The sequence below is a fragment of the Saccopteryx bilineata genome, chromosome 4 (assembly GCF_036850765.1).
Source record: "Saccopteryx bilineata isolate mSacBil1 chromosome 4, mSacBil1_pri_phased_curated, whole genome shotgun sequence".
Taxonomy (NCBI): domain Eukaryota; kingdom Metazoa; phylum Chordata; class Mammalia; order Chiroptera; family Emballonuridae; genus Saccopteryx; species Saccopteryx bilineata.
This window is the reverse complement of record NC_089493.1, coordinates 128,905,647-128,932,046: the sequence shown is the minus strand read 5'-3', so window position 1 is coordinate 128,932,046 and position 26,400 is coordinate 128,905,647. Positions and strand designations below refer to the sequence as shown.

The following is a 26,400-nucleotide window of genomic DNA, read 5'->3' as shown; positions in this document are numbered from 1 at the left end:
GAACACACTGAGGGCCTCTCCTCTTTGGGGCTCTAGCATCCAGTAGGGCAAGCTGTTCTCTGCTCCTCTTTGAGCACGGTCTCTAGCCTGACTGCATGTCTCCCCTGGCTGTCCCCAGCCCACTGAGCTCCAGAGCCAGACAACTGCTCCCTCCCCTCCCCCTGGCTTAGAGCCCCATCTGCCTTGGAGCTGGCCTGGATCTTCAGCTGCCCTGTGGCGTTGGCCTGCCCATCACTCAGCAGACTCCTGGAGGTGCATTCCGTCCACACGCTTCAGGATCGCCATGGCCCTCAGGCCAGGTTACAGAAAACAAGAACGATGGTGATGACAGCTTCCAGTAGTGAGGATGAATATATTATACACTGTGCAGCATATGTTAAACGTCATCTTGTGGAGTTCTCCAGAATCCTAAGAGGTGGGATTAATGCTCTTATTTCACATGGGGAAAACAGGCTGAGAGGTGAAGTGATTTCTCCTAGCCCGCATAGCCAAGTATTCACCTGCCAGAATGGCTGACCACCGTACCATTCGTGGTAGCCTGGCGACAGCTTGGCCCCTGGACCAGCAACCTCAGCATCACCTGGGATCCTGTTAGCAGTCACCCTGCACCTGTGAACCTGAGTCTGCTCCAGGTGCTTTGTAAAGTGCTGTGTGGTCAAAAGCGCACAGAGGAGACTGGAAGCTCAGTCCCTTGCAGCCCTCAGATGGCATACCTTGTCCCCGAGGAGGGGCTGAGACTAGCCCTCACTGTGCGGTGAGGGGCTACTCAGCCTCAGGCAAGGACTGAGAGGGAGGTGGAAGAGGCAGGCATACAGAGGACATCTTTGCTTGGGTCTACAAAAACAAATTCTGTTCCTGAAGCCATTGATCATTGTAGAAAAGTTATAAAATACAGATCCCAAACCACACAGCCCACCCATAAACCAACCACTCAAGGCTGCCCTTCGCTCTGAATCAGCTTCTTTGGAGGCAGCCCCGGGCTGAGGGAGCACAGAGCCACTATCTGGGAACCCTGTGATTCTGACTCAGAGGTTTTGAGGTGGGTTAAAAATAGAGCCCGAGTGTCCATGTGGGGGCGGGAGGAAGAGCCCTTCATTTGAGGAAGGGAGGAGACCCCGGTGTCAGGGAGAAGGTGCAGGGGAAGTCTGACTAGAGCTAGGTGGTAGGAGGCGTGGAGGGTATATTCCTCAGAGGTCAGAGCTGAGGGCCCAGAGTGGCCCATAAAGGTGTGGGTAGGAGATTTCTACTTGGGGTGGGGGTGGGGACTACAATACCAGCCCCAAGTGCCCAAGAAGGGTGGATTCCTGAGTATTCCACCCCCAACCCCAGGCTGTCAGCAGTTCCTTCGGATGGGTGGAGAGTAGGGAGGGAGGTGGGCAGCAGCTCTGCCTCAGAGAGTGATACATAGGGGGCTGGACAGGTTAGGGGCCAGAGGCAGTTTTTCTTTTTCTTTCTTTTTTTTTTTTCAGAGACAGAGAGAGAGTCAGAGAGAGGGATAGACAGGGACAGACAGACAGGAACGGAGAGATGAAAAGCATCAATCATTGGCTTTTCTTTGCGTGTTGCGACACCTTAGTTCATTGATTGCTTTCTTTTTTTTCTTTTTTTTTTTGTATTTTTCTGAAGTTGGAAACGGGGAGGCAGTCAGACAGACTCCCCCATGCGCCTGACCGGGATCCACCCAGCATGCCCACCAGAGGGCGATGCTCTGCCCATCTGGGGCGTTGCTCTGTTGCGACCAGAGCCATTCTAGCATCCCAGTCCGACGCTCTATCCACTGCACCACCACCTGAGGCCATGGAGCCATCCTCAGCACCCAGGCCAGCTTTGCTCCAATGGAGCCTTGTCTGCAGGAGGGGAAGAGAGAGACAGAGAGGAAGGAGAGGGGGAGGGGTGGAGAAGCAGATGGGCACTTCTCCTGTGTGCCCTGGCCGGGAATCAAACCCGGGACTCGTGCACACCAGGCCAATGCTCTACCACTGAGCCAACCAGCCAGGGCCTTTGATTGCTTCCTTATATGTGCCTTGACTGTGGGCGTTCAGCAGACCGAGTAACCCCTTGCTCGAGCCAGCGACCTTGGGTCCTTGGGTCCAAGCTGGTGAGCTTTGCTCAAACCAGATGAGCAAAGCTCAAGCTGGTGACCTCGGGGTCTCGAACCTGGGTCCTCTGCATCCCAGTCCGACGCTCTATCCACTGCACCACCACCTGGTCAGGCCAGAAGTAGTTTTTATGTGTTGAGGGAGAGAAAGCAAGTAAGGTGCCCCACAGGTGTGCGTCCTCAGTGGGTTACAGGCAAGTCACGTGGTCCTCTTTGCCAGTCACACTGCCCTTCTCTCCATCACTGGCCTCCTCCAGAAGTTCTGTGCTCCTGACCTTTCCATCCTGACGTCACCTTTCTTGTGTCTGCTCCGTCACATGGGGCTTTTTCCAGACCCACCACCTCTTCCCTGACATGTATTGGGGGGCTCTTTGCAGTGTGGGATACGGGTCACTGGTTAAAGGTGGGTTTATTTTTCTAATGATAAAGATAGTATTTGCTCCTCCCCTCCCCCCCTTTTCTAGAAACTGTGGAATTTAGAGATTACAGAAAGGTACGATGGGGAAAACACAAGTCATCCATCATCCCACCACCTAGCAATAATTGGCATCCATGCTTTAGCATTTTTTTTAGTTTTCCTTTTGACAGCCCCCACCCCAGCAACAGTCTTTAAGCCGCCCCTCCATGTAACAGTTTAACCAGCCCCATCTCAGATGAGGAAGAGAAATTAGTTTTGCTTGTGGGGACCACGCACACAGCAGGGCTGGGGGCGTGAGATGTGTCCTGGGTCTGCTGGGTGAGGGCACCAGAGGGGGCGAAGTGCACTGCACTTCTCCATTCTCGTCATCTTGGCCTTTTTTGAGAAAAGGAAGAATCCTTAAGGCCCCTACTGAGGGGCATGCCTGTAACAGGGCCTGTGGTGATCAGGTTGGTAACACGGTCTTGGCCTCAGCTGAAGTCTTTGGCCAAAATCTTCCCTCACTAGCCCCTCCCCTCCCACTCTGTCAGAGCCCTGGTCCTTGCTTCTCCTGACCCATCTCTTGTTCATCTACCTCCGCCCCCTTCCAGTGCCTCCTCTCCTGCTCTGTGACTTCCCCACCACCATCTCCAGCACCAGGTGGGGGCTGTTTGCTGATAGATGTTGCTGGAAACCTCAGAGTCTTGAGGGCCCGGATGGGTTACGTTTCTCTTTGATGGTCAGAGGCCTGTGGAAGCCTCATGGGAATAAGTCGGGGTTTCACGGGGCTGTCCATTCCGTGTAGCTTTTGCTGGTTCCCCTGCCGCTTCTGCCTCTGAGGCCATCATCAATCAGTCATGTGTTTCTACTCATTTACACTTTTGTTAGGACCTGCCATGTGCCAAGGCACTGTGCCAAGTTCAGAGTCAGGTGACCATAAGACAGACAGACACACACACACACACACACACACACACACACGTCCATCACAATGTGGTAGATGTGGTGCTGGGGCAGCACACATGTGGGTACCCCCCCACACACACACACACCAGCTTTCCCAGGGTCCAAAGGAGGCTTCCTAGGAAAAGTGACACCTCTTCTGACCAAGTGGGTGGGGGCAGGCCAGGAGGGAGGAGACCTGCAGGCAGCTGACAGTATGCAGGACAACCCAGCAGCCAATGAAAGCACAGTGTGTTCAGGGCTCTGGCAGTTTTTAGTGAGGGCGGGAGTGGTAAGGGGTCAAGGCAGGAGAGGGAAGCCAAGTCTGGCTCAGGGAGAGCCTTGGGGGTGACAGTGAGGGACTTGGATTTTAGTGTGGAAGGACTTTGGGCTTGGCAGGTGTGGAGAAGGGTTTAGAGAGAGGATGTGGACCCCACCTCAAACCCTCAGGTCTGTGGGGTTCTGGGAGGGCTGGTAGCCCAGTTAGGAAACTGTGGGTGGTTAGTTGATGACACTCACTAGTTCCCATTGACTGAGTGCTAGTGGGTGAGGAAGATGCTGGGCTGAGGATAACTCCCAGGTCGGAGGACTGGTGGTACCACCTGCTGGGACCACACGAGTTTGTGGGGGAAGCTGTTCAGTTCTATCGCAAGATACTGAGAGTGAGGTTCCCATGGGACATCCCAGCATCGATGTGTAGCCAGCAGTGGACACATGGGCTGGAGCTTAGGAGAGAGGTCTAGTTTGAAAGCCAGCAAAATAACGAAGCCATGGAGTTCGTGAAGTCACCCAGTGAGCATGTGAGAGAAAGTGCTGTTGGTTGGATTTATATTTCTGTGGTTAGAGGTGAGAGTAAGGAGTCAGGCTTATTTGGGTTTGAAATCTTGATCCACCATATGTAAAAAAAATTCTCAATTGTACCTCAGTCTCCTCATCTGTAAAGTGGACATAATCATAGTATCTATCTCATGGACTTTGTTTTGTTTTTTGGGTTTTTTTTTTTTTTAATGAGGATTATATGAGATAATTCACTAAGGGACTCAGATTTGTGCCTGAAATATAGCAGGCACCCAAGAAGTGTTGCACTGCACTTCTCCATTCTCGTCATCTCCAGGATCGCCGTGGGCGATCGACGGGCCTGGAGAACGACGGGGCAGATTAGACACGGAGGGAGAGTCTCCCAGGTCCCGTTTCTTTCTCTGACATGAAGTCTCCTGGATCCTTCGGTTCACTGGTTTGCTGGAGGCTGGGAGGGATACCTGATGGAAGGGGCAGGATGTGACAGTCACTAACAGAGACTCATCAGACAGTTGGGCAGACTTCATGGAGGAGGAAGCAGCAGATCAAGGCCTTGGATGAGAGAAGCAATCTCAGAATACGAAAGCTCAGGTGGCTGAGTGCTTCAGTAGAAGCCAGGATGGATGTAGGGCGAGAGGTCAGTGTCCAGCTGGATACTGCAGAAGCAGCAGCAGGAGGGAGAAGACAGAGGCGGGTCAGGCATGCCCAACTAAGGAGCTCAGACCCTCTTCTGTAGTTATTGAAGGTGTACCAGAGGGGTTCAAGCAGAGGTGACACGATCACAGTGCTGTCCAGGACGGAAACCCAGAGATCGTGTTAGTTGGAGGAAAGAGAAAGGTAGGTGGCAGGGGAGAGGGTATGGGTGGGGGATGGGGAGGAACCAGTCTGGGATAGAGCAGCTGTTAACAGGAGCTGTCATAGAAGACGCCAGCAAGATTTGGTCACAGCTTGGGGGCCCTTCAGGGGTGGGAGGAAGAAAAGAGAAAGAAGCTGAGGACAAATCAAGATTTGGGGCTGGGGTTATTGATTGTTCTGCCATTCAGCGTTGAGGAGGAAGAGGCTGAGTGCACCTGTGGACTTGGGTCCTCCAGGTGACAGGTGGTAGTGCAGGTCTGGTGCTAGCAGTGGGGTCCAAGTGGGAACCATCGGCATAGTTGAAGTGGGGAAAAGAGGACCCTGGGTCTGCCAGTCACCTGGGAGAGAGCGTGGGGACCCTGGTCCTCAGTCCACACTGCTGGGACATAGGCGTGTATGGGACAAGGCCCAGAGCCTGCGGCAATCTGGGACATCCAAAACCAGAGCTCAGGCTGGGCACAGGCTCAGTTGGTGACAGTTTGGAGAGGTCTAGAAAACATAGCACTTCAGATGAATCTTTAGAGAACAACAAAAAAAAGGGAGATGTTCTCTTTCTTCCAGCTGACGGGATTCCCAGTTGATGTCATTTGGGTTGAAACATATGCAAGTGGTGTGCAAGAACATATGCTTGTATAAAAATGGGTGCATGTATGAGGGCAAAATCCACAAGAGGGCATGTTAATAAAATGTGTCCCTGGGGTTGTCTGTGCATGTGCGGCCAAGGTGGGGCAAAGTAGGCTTACAGTTGTTCGTATGAAAAATAATATAATAACTAGTAATGATACAAGAATAAAGTCTGTATTTCACGTCCTCACAACTGTAAACTTACTTTTGTCCCACCCTGTGTGTATATGTGTGTGCAGGTATGTACATGTGTGTACGTGTGTGTGTGTGTGTACATGTGCATGCGTCTTAAGTATATGTGCTTGAAGGCACATGGGCATGTGTGGACAAGAGGCTGAAAGAGGCTATCCCGTTCCAGGACCCCACTTCTGGCCCAACCAGGGAAGCCTGCAGGGAAGGAGAGGGACTTTGGTCTGGTCCTCAAGGCTCTGAGTTTAGAGTCAGAAGCTACTTATCTTCTGTCCCCTCAGCTGCCTTGAGGCCTTGCCTTTCCTCTGAAATCACACCATAAAGTGTTCCAGGGGTCAGTGTAAAAGGGCTGTTGGACTTTTTACTGTCCCCCATTCCTTCTGTGCATGGGACCTGCTCCTTTGAAGCTGGCCTGTAGGCCATGTTCTCCTGCTGAGAGGCCACCTACCTGTATGGGGAACCTGTGGGTCCAGGTAGGAAGTAAGGTCTTAGATTGAGGGAGGATGGGTCTGGGGCCTTGAGACTGGACCTGGTACAGGGCCTCCAGAGCCTAACTGGTGTCTTGCTAGCTAGGACTTCCTCTCAACTTCGAGATCGCTGTAGCAGGAGAGGGTCATCTGGCTTTGGAGTGATCAAGGCCTCTAATTCAGACATGTGCTGACTCCACCGTGTCCGAGCATGGCTGTCCTCTGCTTCCCTGCCAGAGCTGGACACCCGCTACTGTGGATGCATGCCCAGGATGGTGGGATTTATTCGTGAATGATTTTAGGGGCAGTGTGGAGCTAGGAGAGTGTATCTGGCTTGAGGCTTTAGAAATATTATCATGCCCTTCTTTGTGGACCTTAATTTTCCCTTCTGCAAGATGGGCACATCTGCACCCCACTGCTTGCTGGTGACAGATACTTGAATACTTGAAAGGTGTGCTGCTTCTCCCACCCTGGGAAGTACCTCATATGGCTCCGGATGGGTCCTCTTGAAACTTCTTTGCAACCTTTTCTCCTGTCTGTGGGACAGAGGCTTTACCTGCTATGGTAGACCATCTCCCCAGTATGATGCAAAGGTGCAAAGAAAGGCTTGTCCACCTTCCTGAATCCCATGGAGGTGCCAAAAATCCCAGGAGGTCAGACTCTGGGGTCCCACAGACCTCTTTGAATCCTGGGTCTGCTCCTCACTAGCTGTGTTGTCTTGGGGAAGATGCTTGCTCCTCTCTGAACCTCAGTATCATCATCTGTGAGATACAGATAATAGCAGCCATCTCAGAGCCCACGGTGTGAAGGGTTCAAATGAAGTAATGCATGGCAAGCACAAAGTCAGCAGAAAGAAGTGTTTGGTTGTTGTTGTTTTTAGGAATAAAGACTTTCCAGTCACCCAGGAATCCCCACTGAAAATCCCCAGGGACATAAAGGCATCACTTGAGATGCCTCTGGTTACTAGGATTGGGGGAGAAGAGGGGCCACATAGCTGAGGATGTCAAAGGGGAGGTTGTTGCCAGCTTTCTTTGTTTGGACCAGCAAAGCAGAACTGGCAGGCTCACCGGGCGCTGTCTGTTGTGCTGAACGTCTTTTTATTTTTTTTTTTTTTCCCTTTGGGCTCTGCTTTCAGGAACCCATGCAACCATCTGGCAAAGAGGAAGGCAAGGTAGTCTGTGAGACCAAGGGCAGTTGCCAAAGCCCAACTTCTCACCTCCTCCAGAAACACTTGTGGGCTCACCCTTCTGGGCCACCAGAAGGCTACTTTTTCAGCTGCCTGGGCTGCCACCTGGGATGGTTTCTTACATTACTGCCCAATTTGTCTAGTGGGTAAGCCTTGTCCCCTGGCTGGGCCTTGAGCTCCCTGAGGTCAGGGCATCTGTCAGCTAAGTGAAGAGGTTCTGTCATCTGATTGTTTAGAGTGTTGTGATCACGGGCTTCCACTGCTGACTCTTGCAAGATTTTTATGAATTCCTTCCACACCACCCTCAGTAGATGCTTTGCTTTGGCTCTTCCCTGAAAAATAGATCTTCTTCCTTTTCACCTTTTTTCTATGTATTTGTCGACTTTTTTTGAGAGAGAGAAAGTCAGGAGGAGAGAGACAGGAACACCGAGCTGCTCCTGTATGTGCCCTGGTCAGGGAATTGACCTGGCAGCCTCCATGCTCCAGGACAATGCTCTGACAATGCTTCCAAACAACCAAGCTATCCGGCCAGGGCTTAATTTTTATTGATTTCTAGAAGGACAGAGAGAGAAAAAGGGGGGGAGGAAGGGAAGCATTTGCTGTTCCACTCATTCATGCATTTTTTGGTTGCTTCCTGTGTGTGCCCTGACTGGGGATAGAACCTGCAACCTTGTCATTTCAGCATGATGCTCTTAACCAGCTGAACTAACTGACCAGGGCCTTGCGTTTGTCGAGTTTTGAATTACTTATTGACTCATTTGATTATATAACTAGGCATAGGTCAGAGCTTTTTATAAACATTAATCCTTGTAGTGATTCTGCTAGGAAGGTACTGTTATTATGCCCATCTGGCAGATGAGGAAACTGAGGCATGAAGATATTAAAGTGACTTGCTAGTAAGCGACGGAACCTGGAATTGAACCCATGTTGGCTGGCTCTGAGAGCCTGTGCTTCTGTTTTCCCTCCCTACTATGCTGCCTTTTGAATAGCTCTGAGGTGTCCAGCATAGTGGTTTGTGGGGAGGAGCACTCCAGTATTCCCACCCCCACCCAGATCGGGCACCAGAAATACCCCTTAGCATCTAGAAATGCACAACTGGAACAATTAGTCAGAATGCAAGGATATGGGTGTTTTTGCCTCATGTAGTTTGGTTTTGCACACATTTTCTCCCCTATTAATTACCATCTCAAGTTTGGTCTATAATTGAGAGAACTAGCGCTGTGAGAGTGTAGACACCTGCCGGAAGGGCAGCACTCGCAGCTGCTTATGCCCACTCTGTTAATTTTAGAAACTCCTCCAGCCTGGGCATATTATTAGCTTTATCTCCCAAGGACCGCAGGACCCTTAGTGGCCTCTCTGTGCCACAGTATATGTTTTTGTTTTGTTTTGTTTTCCCCACGAGATTAAATGTAAAAGAGTGACAGCCATGTGTATAGAGGGGTGTTTGCACACTGCCTGTGAATGGGGATACCTGTGTGTGGCATTTAATAAGTGCCTGCAGCTTTCTTTGAATGAGGTGAGTGAGGCTACATAGAGCATGCATGCAGCTCAGGAACACCCCTTAGATGCTGAAACCATTCACCTGGGGCCCCCAAGTCATCAGTAGGACATGCTGTGTTCTGTGTACAGCATGATAGCCAGGGTGGGTTCTCAGGTCCTAGGTTGGGTTCTCCCAGATGGCCTAGGTAGTGGTTTGCGGCTGGAAAAGGGCTCGAGGGTTGTGTGGAAGGGAAGGAGCTGAAGTTGGCCTTGTGGCACCAGCTTTAGGATGAGGAGCATTAGCCTAGTGAGTCTCTGATGTGGAGTCCTGTCTGGAGACCCCGAAGGGCTTGGCTCTCAAAGGAGCTTTTGGGAGCGGCCTTTCTGGAAGCCATGCTGCCCTGAGCTGTTTGATGTAGGACAGATGTCTCGCCCACCTTCAGTGAAGCAGGCCCTGCCCTCTCCTTGATTCATAGCACCATTTTGAGAAAGCAGTTTGCTATGAAGTAATTTTTTTTTAAACTTGGAACTCTTCATGCAAGGTTGTAGTGGGGTCCTCTGGAGACTCAGGGAAAACTCGTCTCCTTGTCATCCCCCTCCTTCCTTTCTGCTTCCCTCCTTCCCCCCCTCCCTCCCTTCTTCCCTTTCTTCCTCCCTCCCTCCATTCCCTGCAGCAGAGAACTAAAGATGGCTGAAAGGTCATTTCTCTTGAAATAAGACATGCTTATTTCTGCCCTTATTTCTTTATTAATAAAGACTAATATCTTCATCTGTCACTGTGTAACTGATTAAATTAATAACAGAGGTGAATGCAGTACAAGGGTTTCTGGTCCTGAGGCCAGTCTGGGGTGACAGGTACTTGAGCTAGCTCCCTGGAATGATAGCTCATACATTCTAGACAGGTCTGTGCATGTTTGCGCTGTTTGCACACTGCAGAGGGGCCTTGGTGGGCCCGGTGGGAGACCTGAGAGTTGGCTCTTACCTCCTCACACTGCTCAACCTCTCAGGCTTTGCCTCCCTCACTCAGGGAGAACGTTGCTGGAAGCCCCATCTGGTCTCACTCCACTGCATTGAGTTGGTACCTCATTGGTACTTGAAATTGCCCCATTGACGCTTCCTGCTTTTGAACATATCATTGCCCCTCCCCAGCCATGCTAGAATGAAAACCTGTAATGGCCAGGCGTTTTCTGACCATAGAGTATAGGCTAAAGGGCGCTCCCAGGGAGCCAGACCAGAATTCTAAGGCTGAGTGTTGAGGCTTCACACCTCAATGCATAGTAGGGAAACTGAGGCCCAGAGCAGAGAGGGCATCTGCCTGATGGTCATATAGCATCAGTGACGGTGCCAGGACTGGAACCTGCACCTCCTGCCTGCTGGGTGTCTGGACCTCCTCCACTCTCTGGGCATGCTCTGTGGCATGTCTGCCTACCAGCCAGCCTGTCTCAGGCCACGGCTGCCTCTCAGGGAGGATGGAGCAGCCTGGCCTGAGCCTGGGGTGGTTCTGAGTGAACTGCTTCTGCTGCTGAGAAAACCCTATACTTCTCTCTGGACACTGTCGTTTGCTTTGCTTTTCAGCCTCTCACCGGGGCGTGAGGATCCCGGGAGGAGGCCTGTCGTCAGGGAGCTCACAGAGGGACAGGCAGAGGGTTCCCTTAGTGAAAGAAGAGCCTCTTTCCCTGCCAGTGTCCACGTTTTGACCTGGTCCTTGTGTGTCTCCCTTCTGCAGTGTCGCAGAACCCCCTAAGACTTTCCTCTCCCTCTCCCACGGAGCTTCCTTCTCAGTCTGTGACTCATTCTCTCTCTCCTCCTGGCAACTGACCCCTACTGCCCCTATTGTGTCTGGGCAGATTCTACTGGGACCTAACCATGCTGCTGCTGATGGTGGGGAACCTCATTATCATCCCTGTCGGCATCACCTTCTTCAAAGATGAGAACACCACACCCTGGATTGTCTTCAATGTGGTGTCAGACACATTCTTCCTCATCGACTTGGTCCTCAACTTCCGCACAGGGATCGTAGTGGAAGACAACACGGAGATCATCCTGGACCCACAGCGGATTAAGATGAAGTACCTCAAGAGCTGGTTTGTGGTGGATTTTATCTCCTCCATCCCCGTGGACTACATCTTCCTCATTGTGGAGACACGCATTGACTCAGAGGTCTATAAAACAGCCAGGGCCCTACGCATCGTCCGCTTCACCAAGATCCTTAGCCTCCTGCGCCTCCTGCGTCTCTCCCGTCTCATTCGATACATTCACCAGTGGGAAGAGGTGAGTGATGAGAACCAAACCTCTTGGTGGAAAGGCGTCTTTCCCCAGGGTAGTGATGGGCCAGCAGGTAATTTCAAATAGTTGGAGGTAGGCTGTCAGGTGATAGCAGGCATACCTATTCCAAGAGGACAAATATTAGTAATTTTTAATATTATGCTCTAGATACTGTGCAAATCACTTTCTAGGAAGTATTTTATTTGAGTATCTAACATCCATAGAAGGTACCATATAGGTACACGCAGGGACCATTTTTTATAGGAAGAAACTGAAAGGCAGAAAGATTAAGGGATTTATTAAGGTCACAGGATCAATAACTGGTGAACATAGACTCCAGAGCCTGCATGGGTAACCACCGTACTATGTTGTAGAGGTTGCAAACTCAGAACCCTGTAGAGGCCAGGCAGGGAATGTGAATGTTGAATAGGGCCAGTAGAAAGGCAGTCGGTAGTGTGGTGGACTGGGGAAAACTGGTGAATACTTCCATCTGTATGAGGTCATCTCTACTCAGCTCTAGCTACATGTTGCCAAGTACGAATGGGCCCACAGTTGATAGATCTACAGATTCGTCACGAGAAGCAGAATCTGGATTTATGTGCAGATTTCATTGGCGACTGTCTTAGGTTGGGTTCTTCAGGAGCAGATGTTGAGATAAGGATTTGCATATAAGTGATTTTTCTAGGGAGAAGTGTTTCCAGGAAGATCTCATAAGGGATTAGGGGAGAGAAAAGGAAAGGAAGGAATGTAAACAAGGATGGATACCAAGCAAAGTCCCATGGAGGGTGACTCGGGCCCTATCCCATGGGGAGCTTTGGGGACAGCATATACCATGCTTCACAGGTGCCCCAGTCAGGGCAAAGGAGTTAGAATGTGTATGTCCCCTTACCTTCCAGCTATTGGTTCAGGGGCCTTCCTACCCTCAGTGCTAATGGACCAGGTGGTGTCTAGCCGCCTGGCTCCAGGGAGTGAGAGTACTGGGGGCCTATACTGTGCGCACAAGTGTGAAGGGGTTCTAGGGGCCATGGGTGGAACACGGGCTACAGGAACTAAGTAGTAAATTGTAAAATAAAAATGAATAAGCCAACACCGATTTGAACGTCATCCATGAGCTGAATGCAGTTGCCCGGGGGCTGGGGGTGGGAGCAGATGAGGACTACCAGCTGGGATTTGAGAGCAGCAGGTGACCTGGCCAAGCCCTTGGGTCTATATCTGCCACCACTCAAGTTACATCGCTTGGCAGCAGCAGCAGGCTGGCCAACCAAGAGGTATCGGGGTTGAGGGAGACATGCTCTGTGTGATGGCCCACCCAGGGGGCCAGAAGCTTCCACAGACGTGCCTTTCCTGCCACAGCTCACAGCCGTGTTGCTGCTCTCCTGGTCTCCAGGATCTCTGCTGGACTGGGCGGAAGTTCCAGGCTCAGGATGCGAAGCCACTTCCCACTGCTAGCAGCAGCCTAGCTGGCAGTGCCCATGCAGATGCTTGGGGCACTGGCAGATTCAGGTCAGGGGTGTCCTGACCACCTATGCCACAAACATGCCTACACCAAGCCTGGCAGAATCATTCCATGGCAGAAATTCTCTTTTGCTTGGAACATTTGAATTCTTTCTGTTGACAGAGAAAGGGCAATGCCTTGTCCAGGGTTGTGCAGCAGATATCCTGCAGAGCTGGGGCAGAACCTGCTTGGTGCTCTGGGGCCCCAGCAGTGTGGCTGTCCCTGCCTGGCATAGTGCTGTGTGTGAGCGCTTTAGAGCTAGAATGACACACTGGGGACTAAAAGGCTGACTCCACCCTGCCTTGTTGTGTGACCTTGATGCCATCTTGCCTCTCATGAGTCTCCGACCCTTGTGTGCAGGGTAAGTGTAAGTAGGACCTTCCTCACTGCATTGTTGTGAGGTTTACATGAGATGATATCTGTGAAACCCTTTCTGAGAAGTCTAGTGCAAAGAGCCATTTATTTATTTATTTATTTACTCATTTATTTATTTTAGGTAAGAGGAGGGGAGATAGTGAGACAGACATCCATATGCACCGTGACTGGGATCTACCGGGCAACCCCTATCTAAGGTCAATGCTTGAATCAACTGAGCTATCTTTAGCACCTGAGGCGGCGTTTGGACCAGTGAAGCTATCCTCAGGGCCTGGGGTCAATGTTCAAACCAATTGAGCCACTGGCTGTGGGAGGGGGAAAGAGAGAAAAAGGGGAGAGGTAGGGAGAGAAGCAGATGGCCGCTTCTCATGTGTGCCCTGACCAGGAATTGAACCAGGGACATCCCTACGTTAGGGCTGACGTTCTACCCACTGAACCAGCTGGCCAGGGCCAACAACCACTTAATAAAGGCTGTCCTCTCCCAGTTGTTTTAGTAATCCCCTACACATGTACGAGGCATTTTCTTTTCTCAAATGTTTTTTACCCATTATTTCACTGGTTCCCACTCCTAGCTGGCACAGCAAGTAGGGTGGGATTCATTATCCCCATTTGTCAGGTGAGGAAACAGAGGTCAGAGGCTGCCACTGACAGGGTTGTTGACCTGGGCTTCCTGACTCCAGGTTCCTTGTGCCTCTTGTTCAGGGGGCCTGAAAGGAAGGTGAGTTTAATTCTGCCATTGTCCCTCCGTTAGGGACAGCTTTCAGCTGCAACTGGGAAGGTAGGCAACAGAGCAGGTTGAAGGGTGTTAAGGGTGACAAATTCTGTGGGATAGGTTGGGTCTGAGGTCCCTGGGGCACATCTAGGGGCAGAGGGAGGTGGGTCTGAGCTCAGGGCTGAGAAAGGCCAGTGGCTATGGGGGGGGGCAGGAACTGGTCAGGTAGGCTCTGACCCTGGGCTTTCCCTAGGGCACTTGGAGGTTCCAGAGAACCTCAGACTAGGGCTCTAAACTGGACATGGCTACCCAGTCTTGTGAGCAGGAAGGGAGACCCCAGGAGGCCAGATGGATGACTCCCTGACCCTCACATACACCCTTCCTGGCCTACCAGCTGAGGAGGAAATTGCTTTGTGTGATTTCAGCGGGGCACACTCCCCAGCCAAGGGCTCCCACTAGACCCCTACAATTAGGTTGGGGTTTCCTAGCTGCCCTAGGAACCCTGTTTCTAATCTTTAATGGCCTGCTGCAGCCCTAGGGTTTCTCTTAGCCTCTGGGAGACAGCAGCAGTAGGAAGACCCTTTGAGGCCCCAGGTCTGCATGAGACCTGGGGACAGAGGTGTTTAGTGGGAAAAACCCTGCCCTCTCTTCTCCAACTCCCTATGTGAATGCCTTTCCTTGTTTGGGCCTCAGTTTCCCCTACTGTCAGACATGCTCTGGTGTTCTTAGACACTGGGGCTTAGTCCCTCCTCCAGCCTCCCTCGGTAGGATCACCTTACTGGGTCCTGAAGACATTGTCACAGCTGGATGGGAGCTGGGGAGTCAGCCTCATATGGAGAGGGAACAGCTTGCCTGAGGCCCCCTGGTGAAGCTCTTGAGATGCTGGCCTCTGAGCCTAGGCTTTTGCTGCCCAGTCTTAGAGCTCCCAAGCACTGGCTGCAGGTCTTGGGAGTCAGGGAAGGTAGAAGGTCTTGGCAGGTGCAGGCGGCCTTACAGAGGATACTGGCTCCTGCTTCCTTCCTGGGCGATCTGGGTCAGTATCCTTCCCCGCATAGCCAAGCCTCTTCCCTCCCTCTGAGGTGCAAGCTTGTTACAGGCACCGAGGCTATTGTTAGAAACCCTGGTCATCCCCCTTGGGGTGTTCACCTGCAGGGCCCAGAATCCCAGCGACCCATCCCAGAAGCCTCGATTCCTTTAGCAGCCTGGAGCGGTGGGGAGGAGGGCTGCAAGTAGGCACCAGGCCTAGGGGCTGTGGGACTCCTAATGATCCTCCTTCCCCTGTGGGCCTCAATTTATCTATTGCTCTCAGATTTGGGGGTTCTGGAAGGCACAGAAGTGTGGGCCTTGGGAGACCTGGCCCTCTCTACAGGCTCCAGGAAGGGACCCAGTGTGACACCTTCATTCAGTCACCTCCAGGCTGTGCCTGAGATACACAGGTGGCAGCCACTCCCTCGGGGCTGGGATTGCTGTCCTCCCCATGGCCCCTTGTTCCCGAGACACAGGAAGAAGTCTGTTCTTCCCTGAGGAGAAAACAAGTCCCCAAGAGGGCACTCAACCCAAGCTCCAGAGGCAGCTGGCAGAAGCTCCAGGTTTCGGGCTCTCCACTGAACTGTGAATCAACGTTTTGTTTTGAGGGCTGGGAAAGAGAGGAAAGGAAAGGAAACAACAGGTGCTAAGTACCTACTGTGTGCCAGCTGTGGACAGTGTCTCCCCTGATCCCAAAGACAGCTGGCAATTACTGACCCATTATACAGATGAGGAGACTGAGGCTCGGAGCAGAGAAGGCACTCACCCAAAGTAGAACCACTGTTGTCTTGGCACTGTGGTCACGACACTGAAGAAGGGGTGAGAGTGGAGCCTCTTCCCAGGGCCATTCAGGCCACGGACAATGGGCTGCTCAGGCTGCTCAGCCAACAAGCTTTGCGGGGCCTGGGAATGAAGGTACTCAGCCCCCGTGGTCAGAACCAATATCACAGAAAGGGGCTGTAATGAAGTACAAATTGTGAGGCAAATATTTGCACAGTGCGGCAACCATGCAGGTGGCCTTTGGGCGCAGCCCACAGTGGGACACACGTGATTAGCAACCTCTCCCAGCAACAATCAGCCTTGCTCTCAGCAACCATGCCTGGGTTCACACCATCGGGGGCACCCCTCCTGGTCTGAATGGCACTCTCTGTATGGCATAACCTTGCCGTATTGGTGTGTTTGGCTTTGGAGTGCCTGAGAGCTACCTGCGGTACCCCTCCCCACCACCCAGACACCCATCATCCCCCACCAGCTGCCTCCCACCTCCAAGGGGCACTCCTCCTAGCACGTGCCTCCTTCATCCCAATACTGGGCAGCACCCCAACACGCTCTCTGTAGGGCACAGGAGTCTGTGCCCGCCTGCCAAAAAAGGCACCTCCTTTCTCCTAGCAAAGACCAAGGCAGGTCCCCTGTGGGCTGTTCCTGCCTAGAGTGGGGTCTTTTCAGATGTCACAATCTATGCTTGCGGTGACCTGATCACCACCCTCCCCATCACCACTGCTGTCACTAAGCACTCCTCAGTTCCTGAGCCCGTCCCGTGCGCTGCGCCAGAGTCACTGCTAAGGGCACAGTAAAGGAAAACAGACAAGGATCCGATCTTGGAAGGAACATTAGTTACAGAGAAAAGAGAAACACAGGTGATACAAAAAGAAAAGGATACATTGCATAAAAACGGGCCAACTTGGATACTCTGTCGTTCAGGTTCATAGTGACACAGAAGAAAAGTAGTTACTGGGGGCTGTGGCCATCTGAGATGCTTTCTAAAAGTAGTGGAAGTCTTCTTTTAGTTCCTTTAGTAGCCAGCTCAGGCTGTTATTATAACAAAATACCACAGCCTGGCAGGGGAGGGGGGGGGTGTCTTAAACAACAAATGTTTATTTCTCATGGCTCTGGAAGGTGGAAGGGGAGAGATCAGGGGGCCAGCATGGTCAGGTTCTGGTGAAAGCCTGCTTCCTGGTTTGTAAGACCATCTCTGTTGTGGCTCCTCCTATAAGGGCACTAATCCCATTCACAAGGCCCCACCCTTATGACCTAATCACCTCTCAAAGGCCCCACCTCCTAATGCTGTCATTGGGGATTAGGGTTTCATATGAATTTTGAAGAGACATAAACATTCAGCCCATAATGGCTGGGAAATGAAGGGAATAGTAATGACTCTTCCTAAGCATGTATCCAGGGCACAGAGCACTTTCTTAGTCATGTCACCCTGAGAAGTGGTGGGCAGGTATCTAGCATCTCTTAGTTGAGGGGTGGTTGAGGTCTGGTAGAAGTGGAGGCAGGGGCTGGCCATCTCTGAGACTAGGCGGTCCCATGTCACTGGCCCTCCTCATGTTGGTCCCATGTCACTGAGGGGAGCCAACAACATCCTGGTAAACCAAGACTTTGAAAGGTTCATGACTTGCCCCAGGTCATAGAGTTATGTTCACCTTTGTACTGAAGAAGTAGAAGTGAGGTCTTCTCTCAGAGCTAGAGCTTGGGGCCTGTGTTCAGGAGCTGCTGTGGAACTGAGGGGGGAGACTGAGGGAGCCTGCAGGTTCAGGGTCTAAACCCTGGGGCATGGCTGGCAGCAAGGGATGGCCGGGTACACCAGCGTCATGCTTGGATGTACTGAACCCTAGCTATAGTCTCAAACTGCCCTGCTGGGCTCTTGTGTGCACCACTCCTCAACCTGAGATGTGTGAGCTTAGCCCGAAACCGGCCCACTGACAGCCCCGGGTCTGGTTTCTGTGCCCCAGGGGGGCCAGGCTGGAGGGCACAGAGCTCTGCCTAAAGCATCACACTGTGCATTGGGCCAGTGGAGGCCAAACACCTAGGAGTCCCACCCGGCCCTGTGTCCAGCTTGCTGTGTGACTCTGGCCACATCGCCCAGCCACTTTGGGTTTATGTTGTTTTATTTGCAAAATGGAACTGTGAAAATCACCCTGCTCTTACTGGACCAGTCTGAGAATCTGCCGGCAGCCCAGGTTCAGGTCTGCCTCCAGTGCCGCCGTCACTGTGGGCAAGGGCTTTGCTTCTCTGAGCCTTGGTGTGAAATGAGATAACAGTACATCCAGCAAAGTTGGCTGGGTTTAAGTGAGACGATGACTGTGGGACCTCATGCCCACCCTCAGGTGTGATGTCATTATCCCTTTGTCATGGAGCCATGGAGGGTGACAGGACAAGTTGGAGCTGCTAGCCTCCTTGATTCGATTCTTGGCCAGGGCACATAGGAGAAGCGCCCATTTGCTTCTCCACACAACCCCCCTCCTTCCTCTCTGTCTCTCTCTTCCCCTCCCGCAGCCAAGGCTCCATTGGAGCAAAGATGGCCTGGGTGCTGGGGATGGCTCCTTGGCCTCTGCCTCAGGCGCTAGAGTGGTTCTGGTCGTAGCAGAGCGACGCCCCGGCGGGGCAGAGCATCGCCCCCTGGTGGGCAGACCGTCTGCCCCTGGTGGGCGTGCCGGGTGGGTCCCGGTTGGGTGCATGCAGGAGTCTGTCTGTCTCTCCCCGTTTCCAGCTTCGGAAAAATACAAAGAAAAGAAAAGAAAAAAAAAGAAAAGAAAAGAAAAGAAAAAAAAAAAACCTGGGCCCAGGCTAAGCCCACATTTCAGAAGGGGAAACTGAGGTTGCTAGTTTCAGAATATCTTGCCACCAGCTACAAGGCTGCAGCTAGAAGACCACTAGAAGGGGATTGAAATATCTAGGATCTGTTTTTTGGGCCTCAGTTTCCCTATCTGAAATGGGCTTACACTCTTTTTTAAGCCAATAAGCATTTGACAAGTCTGTAATTTTGGCCCAGAGCCCCTTGCTAGGAAGGTTGCTCTGCCTGGGAATAGTATGGAGGGACCAGAACAAGGGGTGGAGGCACCATCCAAAGTCTCACAGGACAGAGCCAAGGCAAGAACTTCCAGAGACCTCCCTCTAGACTTCCTTCCATCTCTCCATCGCTTTGCTGCCTGGCCACCACGGTGCTCCCTGCTGAAACTGGACCTAGTGGCAGTACTGAGAGGAGGAAGGTGGGCTGTGGGTGCTGGGATGTGCCCACCCTTGGCCTTGTCTGGCCATACTTACTTCAGCCTCTCATTTGGAGCCACAGGACAGAGATGGCAGGTGGCAGTGGGCTGCGGCTGGGAGTGCTGACCGTTATTACCCTGTACAGGAGAGCATTACTACTGATACCTATTAACTAATCATAGAGATGAGCTACTGCTAGCAACTCATCAGTTAGTAATGGTTTGCAATTTGTTGGACACTTCTCTACCCAGTACAAAGCACTTTGTGTGTATAATTTAATTCTGTTGACAACCCACTCAGGTAAGAATTTTCATCACCATTTTCCAGGGGAGGTAACATGATCAGAAAAGTGTGGAGACTTTCTCAAAGTCACACAGCTGGGAATCGGGTTAGAAATGGGGGCTGGGATCAAGGTCTGTGTGGACTTGGCACCTGTGTGTCCCAGGGCTGCCCCCTTGCAGTTCCATGGCGGCCGCAGGCAGAGCCCACTGGCCCTAGGTGAGTCCTAAGAGTCTGGTATTTCCAGGAAATACCACGCCCCTGGCGTGACCACGGAAGGTGGACCTCTGAGGAGCCCCAGACTGGCTGGCTCTTCTCCCTGTCATCTTCCCAGCCCAAGCAAGCTGGTAGAGCAGTTTCTCTGCCCACGTCAGGGTTGCCTGGTGCTCCAGGTGCCTGCTCTCTCTCTAGGTCTGGCCAGCCTCAGGCTCCCTCCTTCTTCTCCCATTCAGTTCGGTTTGGTGTGTAGGCAAATCCCCAGGCCCCAGGGTGGGAGAAGCTGACTTTAAAGGAAGTGAAAGGGACCCTGAACTTCTGAGGGGTGGTCCCCCAACACCTGCATGGGCCCCTGGAGGCATTGCCCTGGGGCCCTGCCGCTGCGTTCTGTTTTTTCCAGGACCTGCCACTGTCCCACCCATCCCAACCCAGACCTGCTGCGGATGGGTGCCCCGCTGCCTGTGTGCCAGCAGGTCCACAGGCAGCTGCAGGGTCCGGCCAGTAGAGGCTGTCCCCATCCTAGTCACTCACCTGTCTGGGCTACGTCTTCCCCTCTGCCAACAGATATTCCACATGACCTACGACCTGGCGAGCGCTGTAGTGCGCATTGTCAACCTCATCGGCATGATGCTGCTGCTCTGTCACTGGGACGGCTGCCTGCAGTTCCTGGTGCCCATGCTGCAGGACTTTCCCGACGACTGCTGGGTGTCCATCAACAACATGGTGGTGAGTGCCCTGCCGGATCCCGGTGTGGGCGGAGCAGGCTCGTGAGGCACAGAGGACAGAGCAGGTCCATGACTTGGAACTCCTGAGTGCCAACATGTCGGACCTGCAGGTCCAGCGTGGCACCTGAGGCACATGGCTTTACCCAGCACCGGTCTGTCACAGAGCACGTAGCCACACTCTGCAGCCTCACTGCGGCTGAGGGCCTGGATATTTGGACCTGATTCCCCCAGGAAGACTAAGACCAGGCTTCTCAGAGCTCTCAGGTGTGGCTGAGCTGGGGCTGCTGGCTCCTGCCCTCCTGCCTCTGCTCAGCAGGCCGACCCACCTTTAAAAGTGAAGGCCAAACAGAGCTTTGCTGTCCCCATACTCCTATCACCCCTTCACTCCCACCCCACATACACACATCCTGGTCACAGGGTGGGGGTCCTGTGTGTGGAGGGAGGACCGGATAGAACTGGAACCCTTCCAGACATATGGGTGGGAGAAGTTGAAAGTGGGGCTAGAAAAGCCACAGCCCCTCGCCGCCATGGACCGGGTGGCTGCCAGGAGGGACGGAGGCCCCTCTGGACTTGTGAACTTCTCTCTGGGTCTTGGAACCCCTGGCTCCTTCCTTCTCCTCCCAGTCAGTTCCTTTGGACTGTAGGCAGGGCCCCAGGGCAGAAGAAGCCAGTTTTGAAAGAGGTGAAAGAGACCCTGAGCCATCTTTAAGCATCAAATAGGCCTTTACAAAACAGCCTTCTGATGAGCTAAGTATAAACTAATCAGCTGTATGGATTGAATTCCCAGATCCCCAGGGGCTGAGCAGGAAGCTGGAAGCCCTGACTGGAAGCAGTTGGAGGACCCCCTGCTCCCCCAGTACCCAGCCCCCCGCCCTCAGTTTGGACTGAGCTCCATACTAGCTCAACTCTGTCCAAGATAGTTTCAGTGACCTTGAATATAGCATGCCACCCCTGTGCCTTCCTTCAGGCGCTGGGAACAGCCTGGTCACCCTGGAAGTGCTTGAGGCTCTGAGCAGGGGTCCCGTGGGTTGTGGGGTAGGATGGGTTCCGCGTCATTGCTAACATTCATTGTGTGAGCAGAGAGGCACTGGGGAAGTGGCTGGCACTAGGGTTCTTCTGGTGGCCCTCATCTGGGACAGTCTCTTCTGTGTGAGGGTGACAGGCACACCCTTGCACTAAATTCGGGTGATGGCCCTTCCGAGCCCAATGTTCCCACACTGAGGCTTTCTTGAGACACCAACTGGCTTTGGAGACAAAAATAGATAGTTGCCTCTCTCCAGCTCTCTCTTCTCTCAACCCTGAGCATTGTGTGTTCCAGACAGTCCACCTTTGCTCGGGGAGGGGGACCTGGTGGCCACAGGCCCGGACAGAGGCAGGCGGCTGAGCAGCCTGTTAGCTCTCACTCACCCAAATGAGGACAGTGTTTCTGGCTCAGTCTGAGCACTTGTTCCCCCAGGGGAAGCATATCTGCTTTTATATCTGAGGTCAGTGGGGAAATGGGCTTCACTGGGCAGTTGTTTGGGTAGGGATGGGTAGAGCTATTTCAGCAAGCGGGGAACAGCAGGTTGGCTCAGCCCGGAGCCTTTTGCTGTTCAGGAGGCCCAGGCTACCCTTTGGGGGTGAAAGGTCAGACAGGCCATGCCAGCTCCCATCCCTGTGCTGGGGCTTCCTATCTGACCCCTGCCCCCCACTGCAGGACAAGGGCCCAAGTGGGGGCTTCAGTTGGTCACCACAGATCACCAGTGTGGGCCTCCCTGCCCTCTCCTACACTTTCAGCCACCAGCGGGGGCTGGGGGAAGCCCTGGGCTCAGCAGCTGGGAATGAGGTTGAGAGGTGGGAGGCGGTGGGGGCTTTTCCTAGGTGCTGGTGAGATGCCAACTCACCAGCGTGAGCCTTCACTACCACCTCACCACTCTCTATCTGTGTGCCTGTCCACAGAACAGCTCCTGGGAAAAGCAGTATTCCTATGCCCTGTTCAAGGCCATGAGCCACATGCTGTGCATCGGGTACGGACGGCAGGCACCTGTGGGCATGTCCGACGTCTGGCTCACCATGCTCAGCATGATTGTGGGTGCCACTTGCTACGCCATGTTCATTGGCCATGCCACTGCCCTCATCCAGTCCCTGGACTCCTCCCGACGCCAGTACCAGGAGAAGGTAGGGTACGAGGCTGTGGTCTGCCTGAACTATCTCAGGAGAACTGCCAGTTGGTCCCTAGGGAGCACGGGCCCCAGCCAGCAGGCCCCCACCCAGCCCCCATGTGCCCAGCTTGCCACTGTCATCGGGCTTCAGCTGCTATCTTTTCTGTCACAGGCCCTTTTTCTTCCTTTTTAAAATTTTTCTAAAATAAAAACCCCACAGCCTGACCAGGCGGTGGCACAGTAGATAGAGCATTGGACTGGAATGCGGAAGGATCCAGGTTCGAGACCCCAAGGTCGCCAGCTTGAGCGCAGGCTCATCTGGTTTGAGCAAAAAGCTCACCGGCTTGGACCCAAGGTCACTGGCTCCAGCAAGGGGTTACTCTGAAGGCCCACGGTCAAGGCACATATGAGAAAGCAATCAATGAACAACTAAGAAGTCGCAACGCGCAACGAGAAACTAATGATTGATGCTTCTCATCTCTCTCTGTTCCTTTCTGTCTGTCCCTGTCTATCTGCCTCTGTAAAAAAAAAAAAAAGACAAAAAAAACCCCACATTGTTTCTGGATGCTGAACCCGTATCTCAGCCCAGAGAATCAAGTTCACCGGTGCCATCTGCGTGGCTAACGCTGGTAGTTCCTGCTGGGTCCGCATCTTGGCTTGGAGTCTCGGGCATTTCACAAGACAGTTACCATTGTGCTTGGGGCTCAGCTCTCTGCTTCTCTGTCTCTGTTGTCTTCCTGGGTGTTACTGGTTTACTTACCTCCACCCTGTACTCCATGTCCACCTCTGTGCAGTGGGGTCCGAGTGCTGTCACCAGCCCCAACTTCTCAGTCCAAGGACTATCCAGTTGATGCCTCCCTGGACTCCTCAGTCTCAGCGTGTCCAAAATGAGAACCATCCCCCTCACCCTCTTGACTCCATATCTCCAACCTTGCCTGTCCCATTAGTGGATACAGGAGCACAGGTACCCAGCCCAGAAACTAGGAGCCATCCTTGCCGGTCTCTCAGTCCTTAATGCCTCCCTTCTTTCTCATCATCCCGGCTGGCCTTGGCCCGAGTCCTCCTAAGCAGGAGGCTGTGTGGAATGAGGCTGCCTGGATTCTGAGACCAGCTGCCCCATTGACATGCTCTTCACTGACAAAGCTTCTATTGGGCATGGGCACAGAACATCACATTTCTGTGTGTAAAATGGGGCCAGTACGGGGGTTGAAGCATGGAGCTTGTGAGGAGCGACCCCACAGAGGAAGCCATTCGATGTTTGTTAGTTAGGCGGGCTCCCTTCTGCCCTTCCACACTGTCCTTCAGACAGCAAGTAGCATTGGCATTTTAAACATACAGATCTGACCATACCACTGCTGAGAGCCTTCATGTTACTCCTAGGTGCACACGAGCTGCAAAGTGTGTTCTCAGCCTGGCATGTGAAGGCCCTTCCCTGCTCATGCTCAGAACACGCCCCGGGCCTCCTCTAGCCCTCTGTTCCAATCTTGCCAGGCCTCATTGCCTCAGGGCTTTGGCACAGACTCTAGCCTCGAACTCTACTTTCTTTTCACCTGACCCCTCCCCCATATCCCAGCCTAAACGACCCCTCCTCGATGAGGCCTTCCATGACTCAGTCAGCTCCACCCATCATGTGACCCAGTGGCCCCTCCAGTTCTGCATCACACTTCACATTTCTGCCATTATTTAGTTAATTATATGTAGCCAAATGTTTAATATCCATCTTCCCTATCTGGCCATGGCTCCATGGGAGCCAGCCAGGTCTGACCTTCCCCATTGTGTTCTCAGGGTCCAGCACATAGTAGGGCTCAGTATGTGTTGATTGACTGATTGCCTGCCTCAGGTGCTGTCCCCTGATTGGGTGACGGAGAGATGGCAGCCCAGGTCCTGTGACACCTAGAGGAGAGCCCACGAGAACCTAAAGAGCCCTGGTGGGGTGGGAAGGTCCTTCTGGGGAGGCAGAGGAGGAAGTAGGTAGAAGAGAGGTCTAGGCCAGCCACCTTGATGAGCATGGTCAGAGGTGTATAGACAGGTGGTAGAGAAATCAGCCTCATTAGAACATAAGGTTCCGAGTGAGGGACGAAGGAGAAGGAAGGAGGAGTCAGGTTATAAAGGCGAGGGCTTGAAGGGCCAGGTGAGGAAGGGGTCAGTGTAGACCAGCAGTAGGGCCCAGCCTGTAACCAGGGCGTGAGCCCAGTGTGTAACCAGGGTCAGGGCTCAGTAGGTGACCACGGTCAGAGGTTAGGGCTCACAGTGTGTGACCAGGATGGAGGCTCAGTCTGGGACCATGGTTAGGGACAGTTTAGGAAAAGTATCAGGATCTACTGTTGAGCAGTCAAGCTGCTTGTGCCTTTTTCATTTGAAAGCTGTCTATTTTATCCTTTCCCTAATAGCTCTTCAATGTACAATTCACCCACACATCTCTCATAGACATGTTACCTCCCCTGCATCCCCGCTGCTGCCTGGACCACTTTAATAGCCTTTTGACTCCTGCCCCGCCCCCAGAGCTTGCCTTCCACCCTAACGGGTGCTCCATGAGCAGGGAGTTCCCTAAAATACAGCTCTGTTCTGGCTGTCCCTGTCCCCATAGCCAGCCAGAAAGTCACTGTCTCCTGAGCTGGGCACTTCTTAGAGCAGACAAAGACTAGGTGGGCTGGAAGAACGTTAAGCTATATCACCACCTGGCTGTGCGTGAGCATCTCTTGTAGCAGCACTGTATCCCCACTCTTTGGGGATAGGCTGCCTTCAGAGGCTCTGCATTCAAAGGGGGCCTGATGCTTATAGCCAAAGTTCCCACCCAGAGGGTAAATTACGCTAGAGAGGCTTCTCTGGTCCGTGGCGTAACACAGAAAAGGTCAATGTTTAGAGGAAACTTTATTGACTTCCTGGTCAGTTGGCCTCTTGTAACTGGGTTTTGGACTGTCCTTGTCATCCCCAGCCATCTCCATAGCATTGAACATGGTGAAGATAGGTTTCTTGGAAGGGGCTCTCCATCCACCCCAGTGGCTGGCCATCAGGGCCATTGTGTGGGGCACAGTGCAGCCATATGCTCACAGAGGACCTCAACTTCAAGGAGCCATGGTCATGCAAGTGGGCCCATGGGGTCAGTGCCAGTTTTAGTCACCAGCAGAGACAAGGCCAGGTGGTGCCAGTCGGGGCGGTGGGGCTGATGGCCTCTCCCTCTGTCCTGGGACTCAGTACAAGCAGGTGGAGCAATACATGTCCTTCCACAAGCTTCCGCCCGACACCAGACAGCGTATCCATGACTACTACGAGCACCGCTACCAGGGCAAGATGTTTGACGAGGATAGCATCCTGGGGGAGCTCAGCGAGCCGCTGCGGGAGGTGAGCGGGGCAGCCAAGCGGGGGTGAGCTGGGCCCTCTGCCTGCTGGCTCCCTCATCTCCTCCTTCTTCCCTAACCCACCCTGTCGGGGAAGCAGGAGATCATCAACTTTAACTGCCGGAAGCTAGTGGCCTCCATGCCACTGTTCGCCAACGCGGACCCCAACTTCGTGACGTCCATGCTGACAAAGCTGCGCTTTGAGGTCTTCCAGCCGGGCGACTACATCATCCGCGAGGGCACCATCGGCAAGAAGATGTATTTCATCCAGCACGGTGTGGTCAGCGTGCTCACCAAGGGCAACAAGGAGACCAAGCTGGCTGATGGCTCCTACTTCGGAGGTGAGGCAACCAGGGGGCCCTGGGGACACAGGCTAGTGGGCAGGACAGACACCGAGGATAACATTTTAGGTCCTTTGTGGCTGCTACCTAGAGGTGGGTGTCTATGAGCCCACTATAGGGGTCTGATTGCAAAGATGGTGGGGGGAGGTGGCGTGGCATGGGATGCATGGTAAACAGCTGTCAAACATAAGCCAGGCAGCCCTGGCCGGTTGGCTCAGCGGTAGAGCGTCGGCCTGGCGTGCAGGGGAACCGGGTTCGATTCCCAGCCAGGGCACATAGGAGAAGCACCCATTTGCTTCTCCATCCCCCCCCCCCCCTCTGTCTCTCTCTTCCCCTCCCACAGCCGGGGCTCCATTGGAGCAAAGATGGCCCAGGCGCTGGGGATGGCTCCTTGGCCTCTGCCTCAGGTGCTAAAGTGGCTCTGGTCGCGGCAGAGTGACGCCCCCGGAGGGGCAGAGCATC

General features: G+C 53.1%; 2 protein-coding genes across 2 annotated transcripts in view; one reads left to right on the top strand and one right to left on the bottom strand.

The window, feature by feature from the left end:
* BBS4 (Bardet-Biedl syndrome 4) overlaps positions 1-26,400 on the bottom strand; it is a 948,798-nt gene that overhangs the window by 169,853 nt on the left and 752,545 nt on the right. The window lies entirely within an intron of this gene.
* The window catches only part of HCN4 (hyperpolarization activated cyclic nucleotide gated potassium channel 4), a 43,298-nt gene that overhangs the window by 13,316 nt on the left and 3,582 nt on the right, over positions 1-26,400 (top strand). Inside the window, exons 2-6 of the mRNA XM_066278061.1 lie at positions 10,883-11,306; positions 19,958-20,119; positions 22,057-22,275; positions 25,455-25,601; positions 25,698-25,938. Coding sequence (XP_066134158.1) covers positions 10,883-11,306; positions 19,958-20,119; positions 22,057-22,275; positions 25,455-25,601; positions 25,698-25,938 — 1,193 coding nt within the window. The remainder of the gene's footprint in view (positions 1-10,882; positions 11,307-19,957; positions 20,120-22,056; positions 22,276-25,454; positions 25,602-25,697; positions 25,939-26,400) is intronic.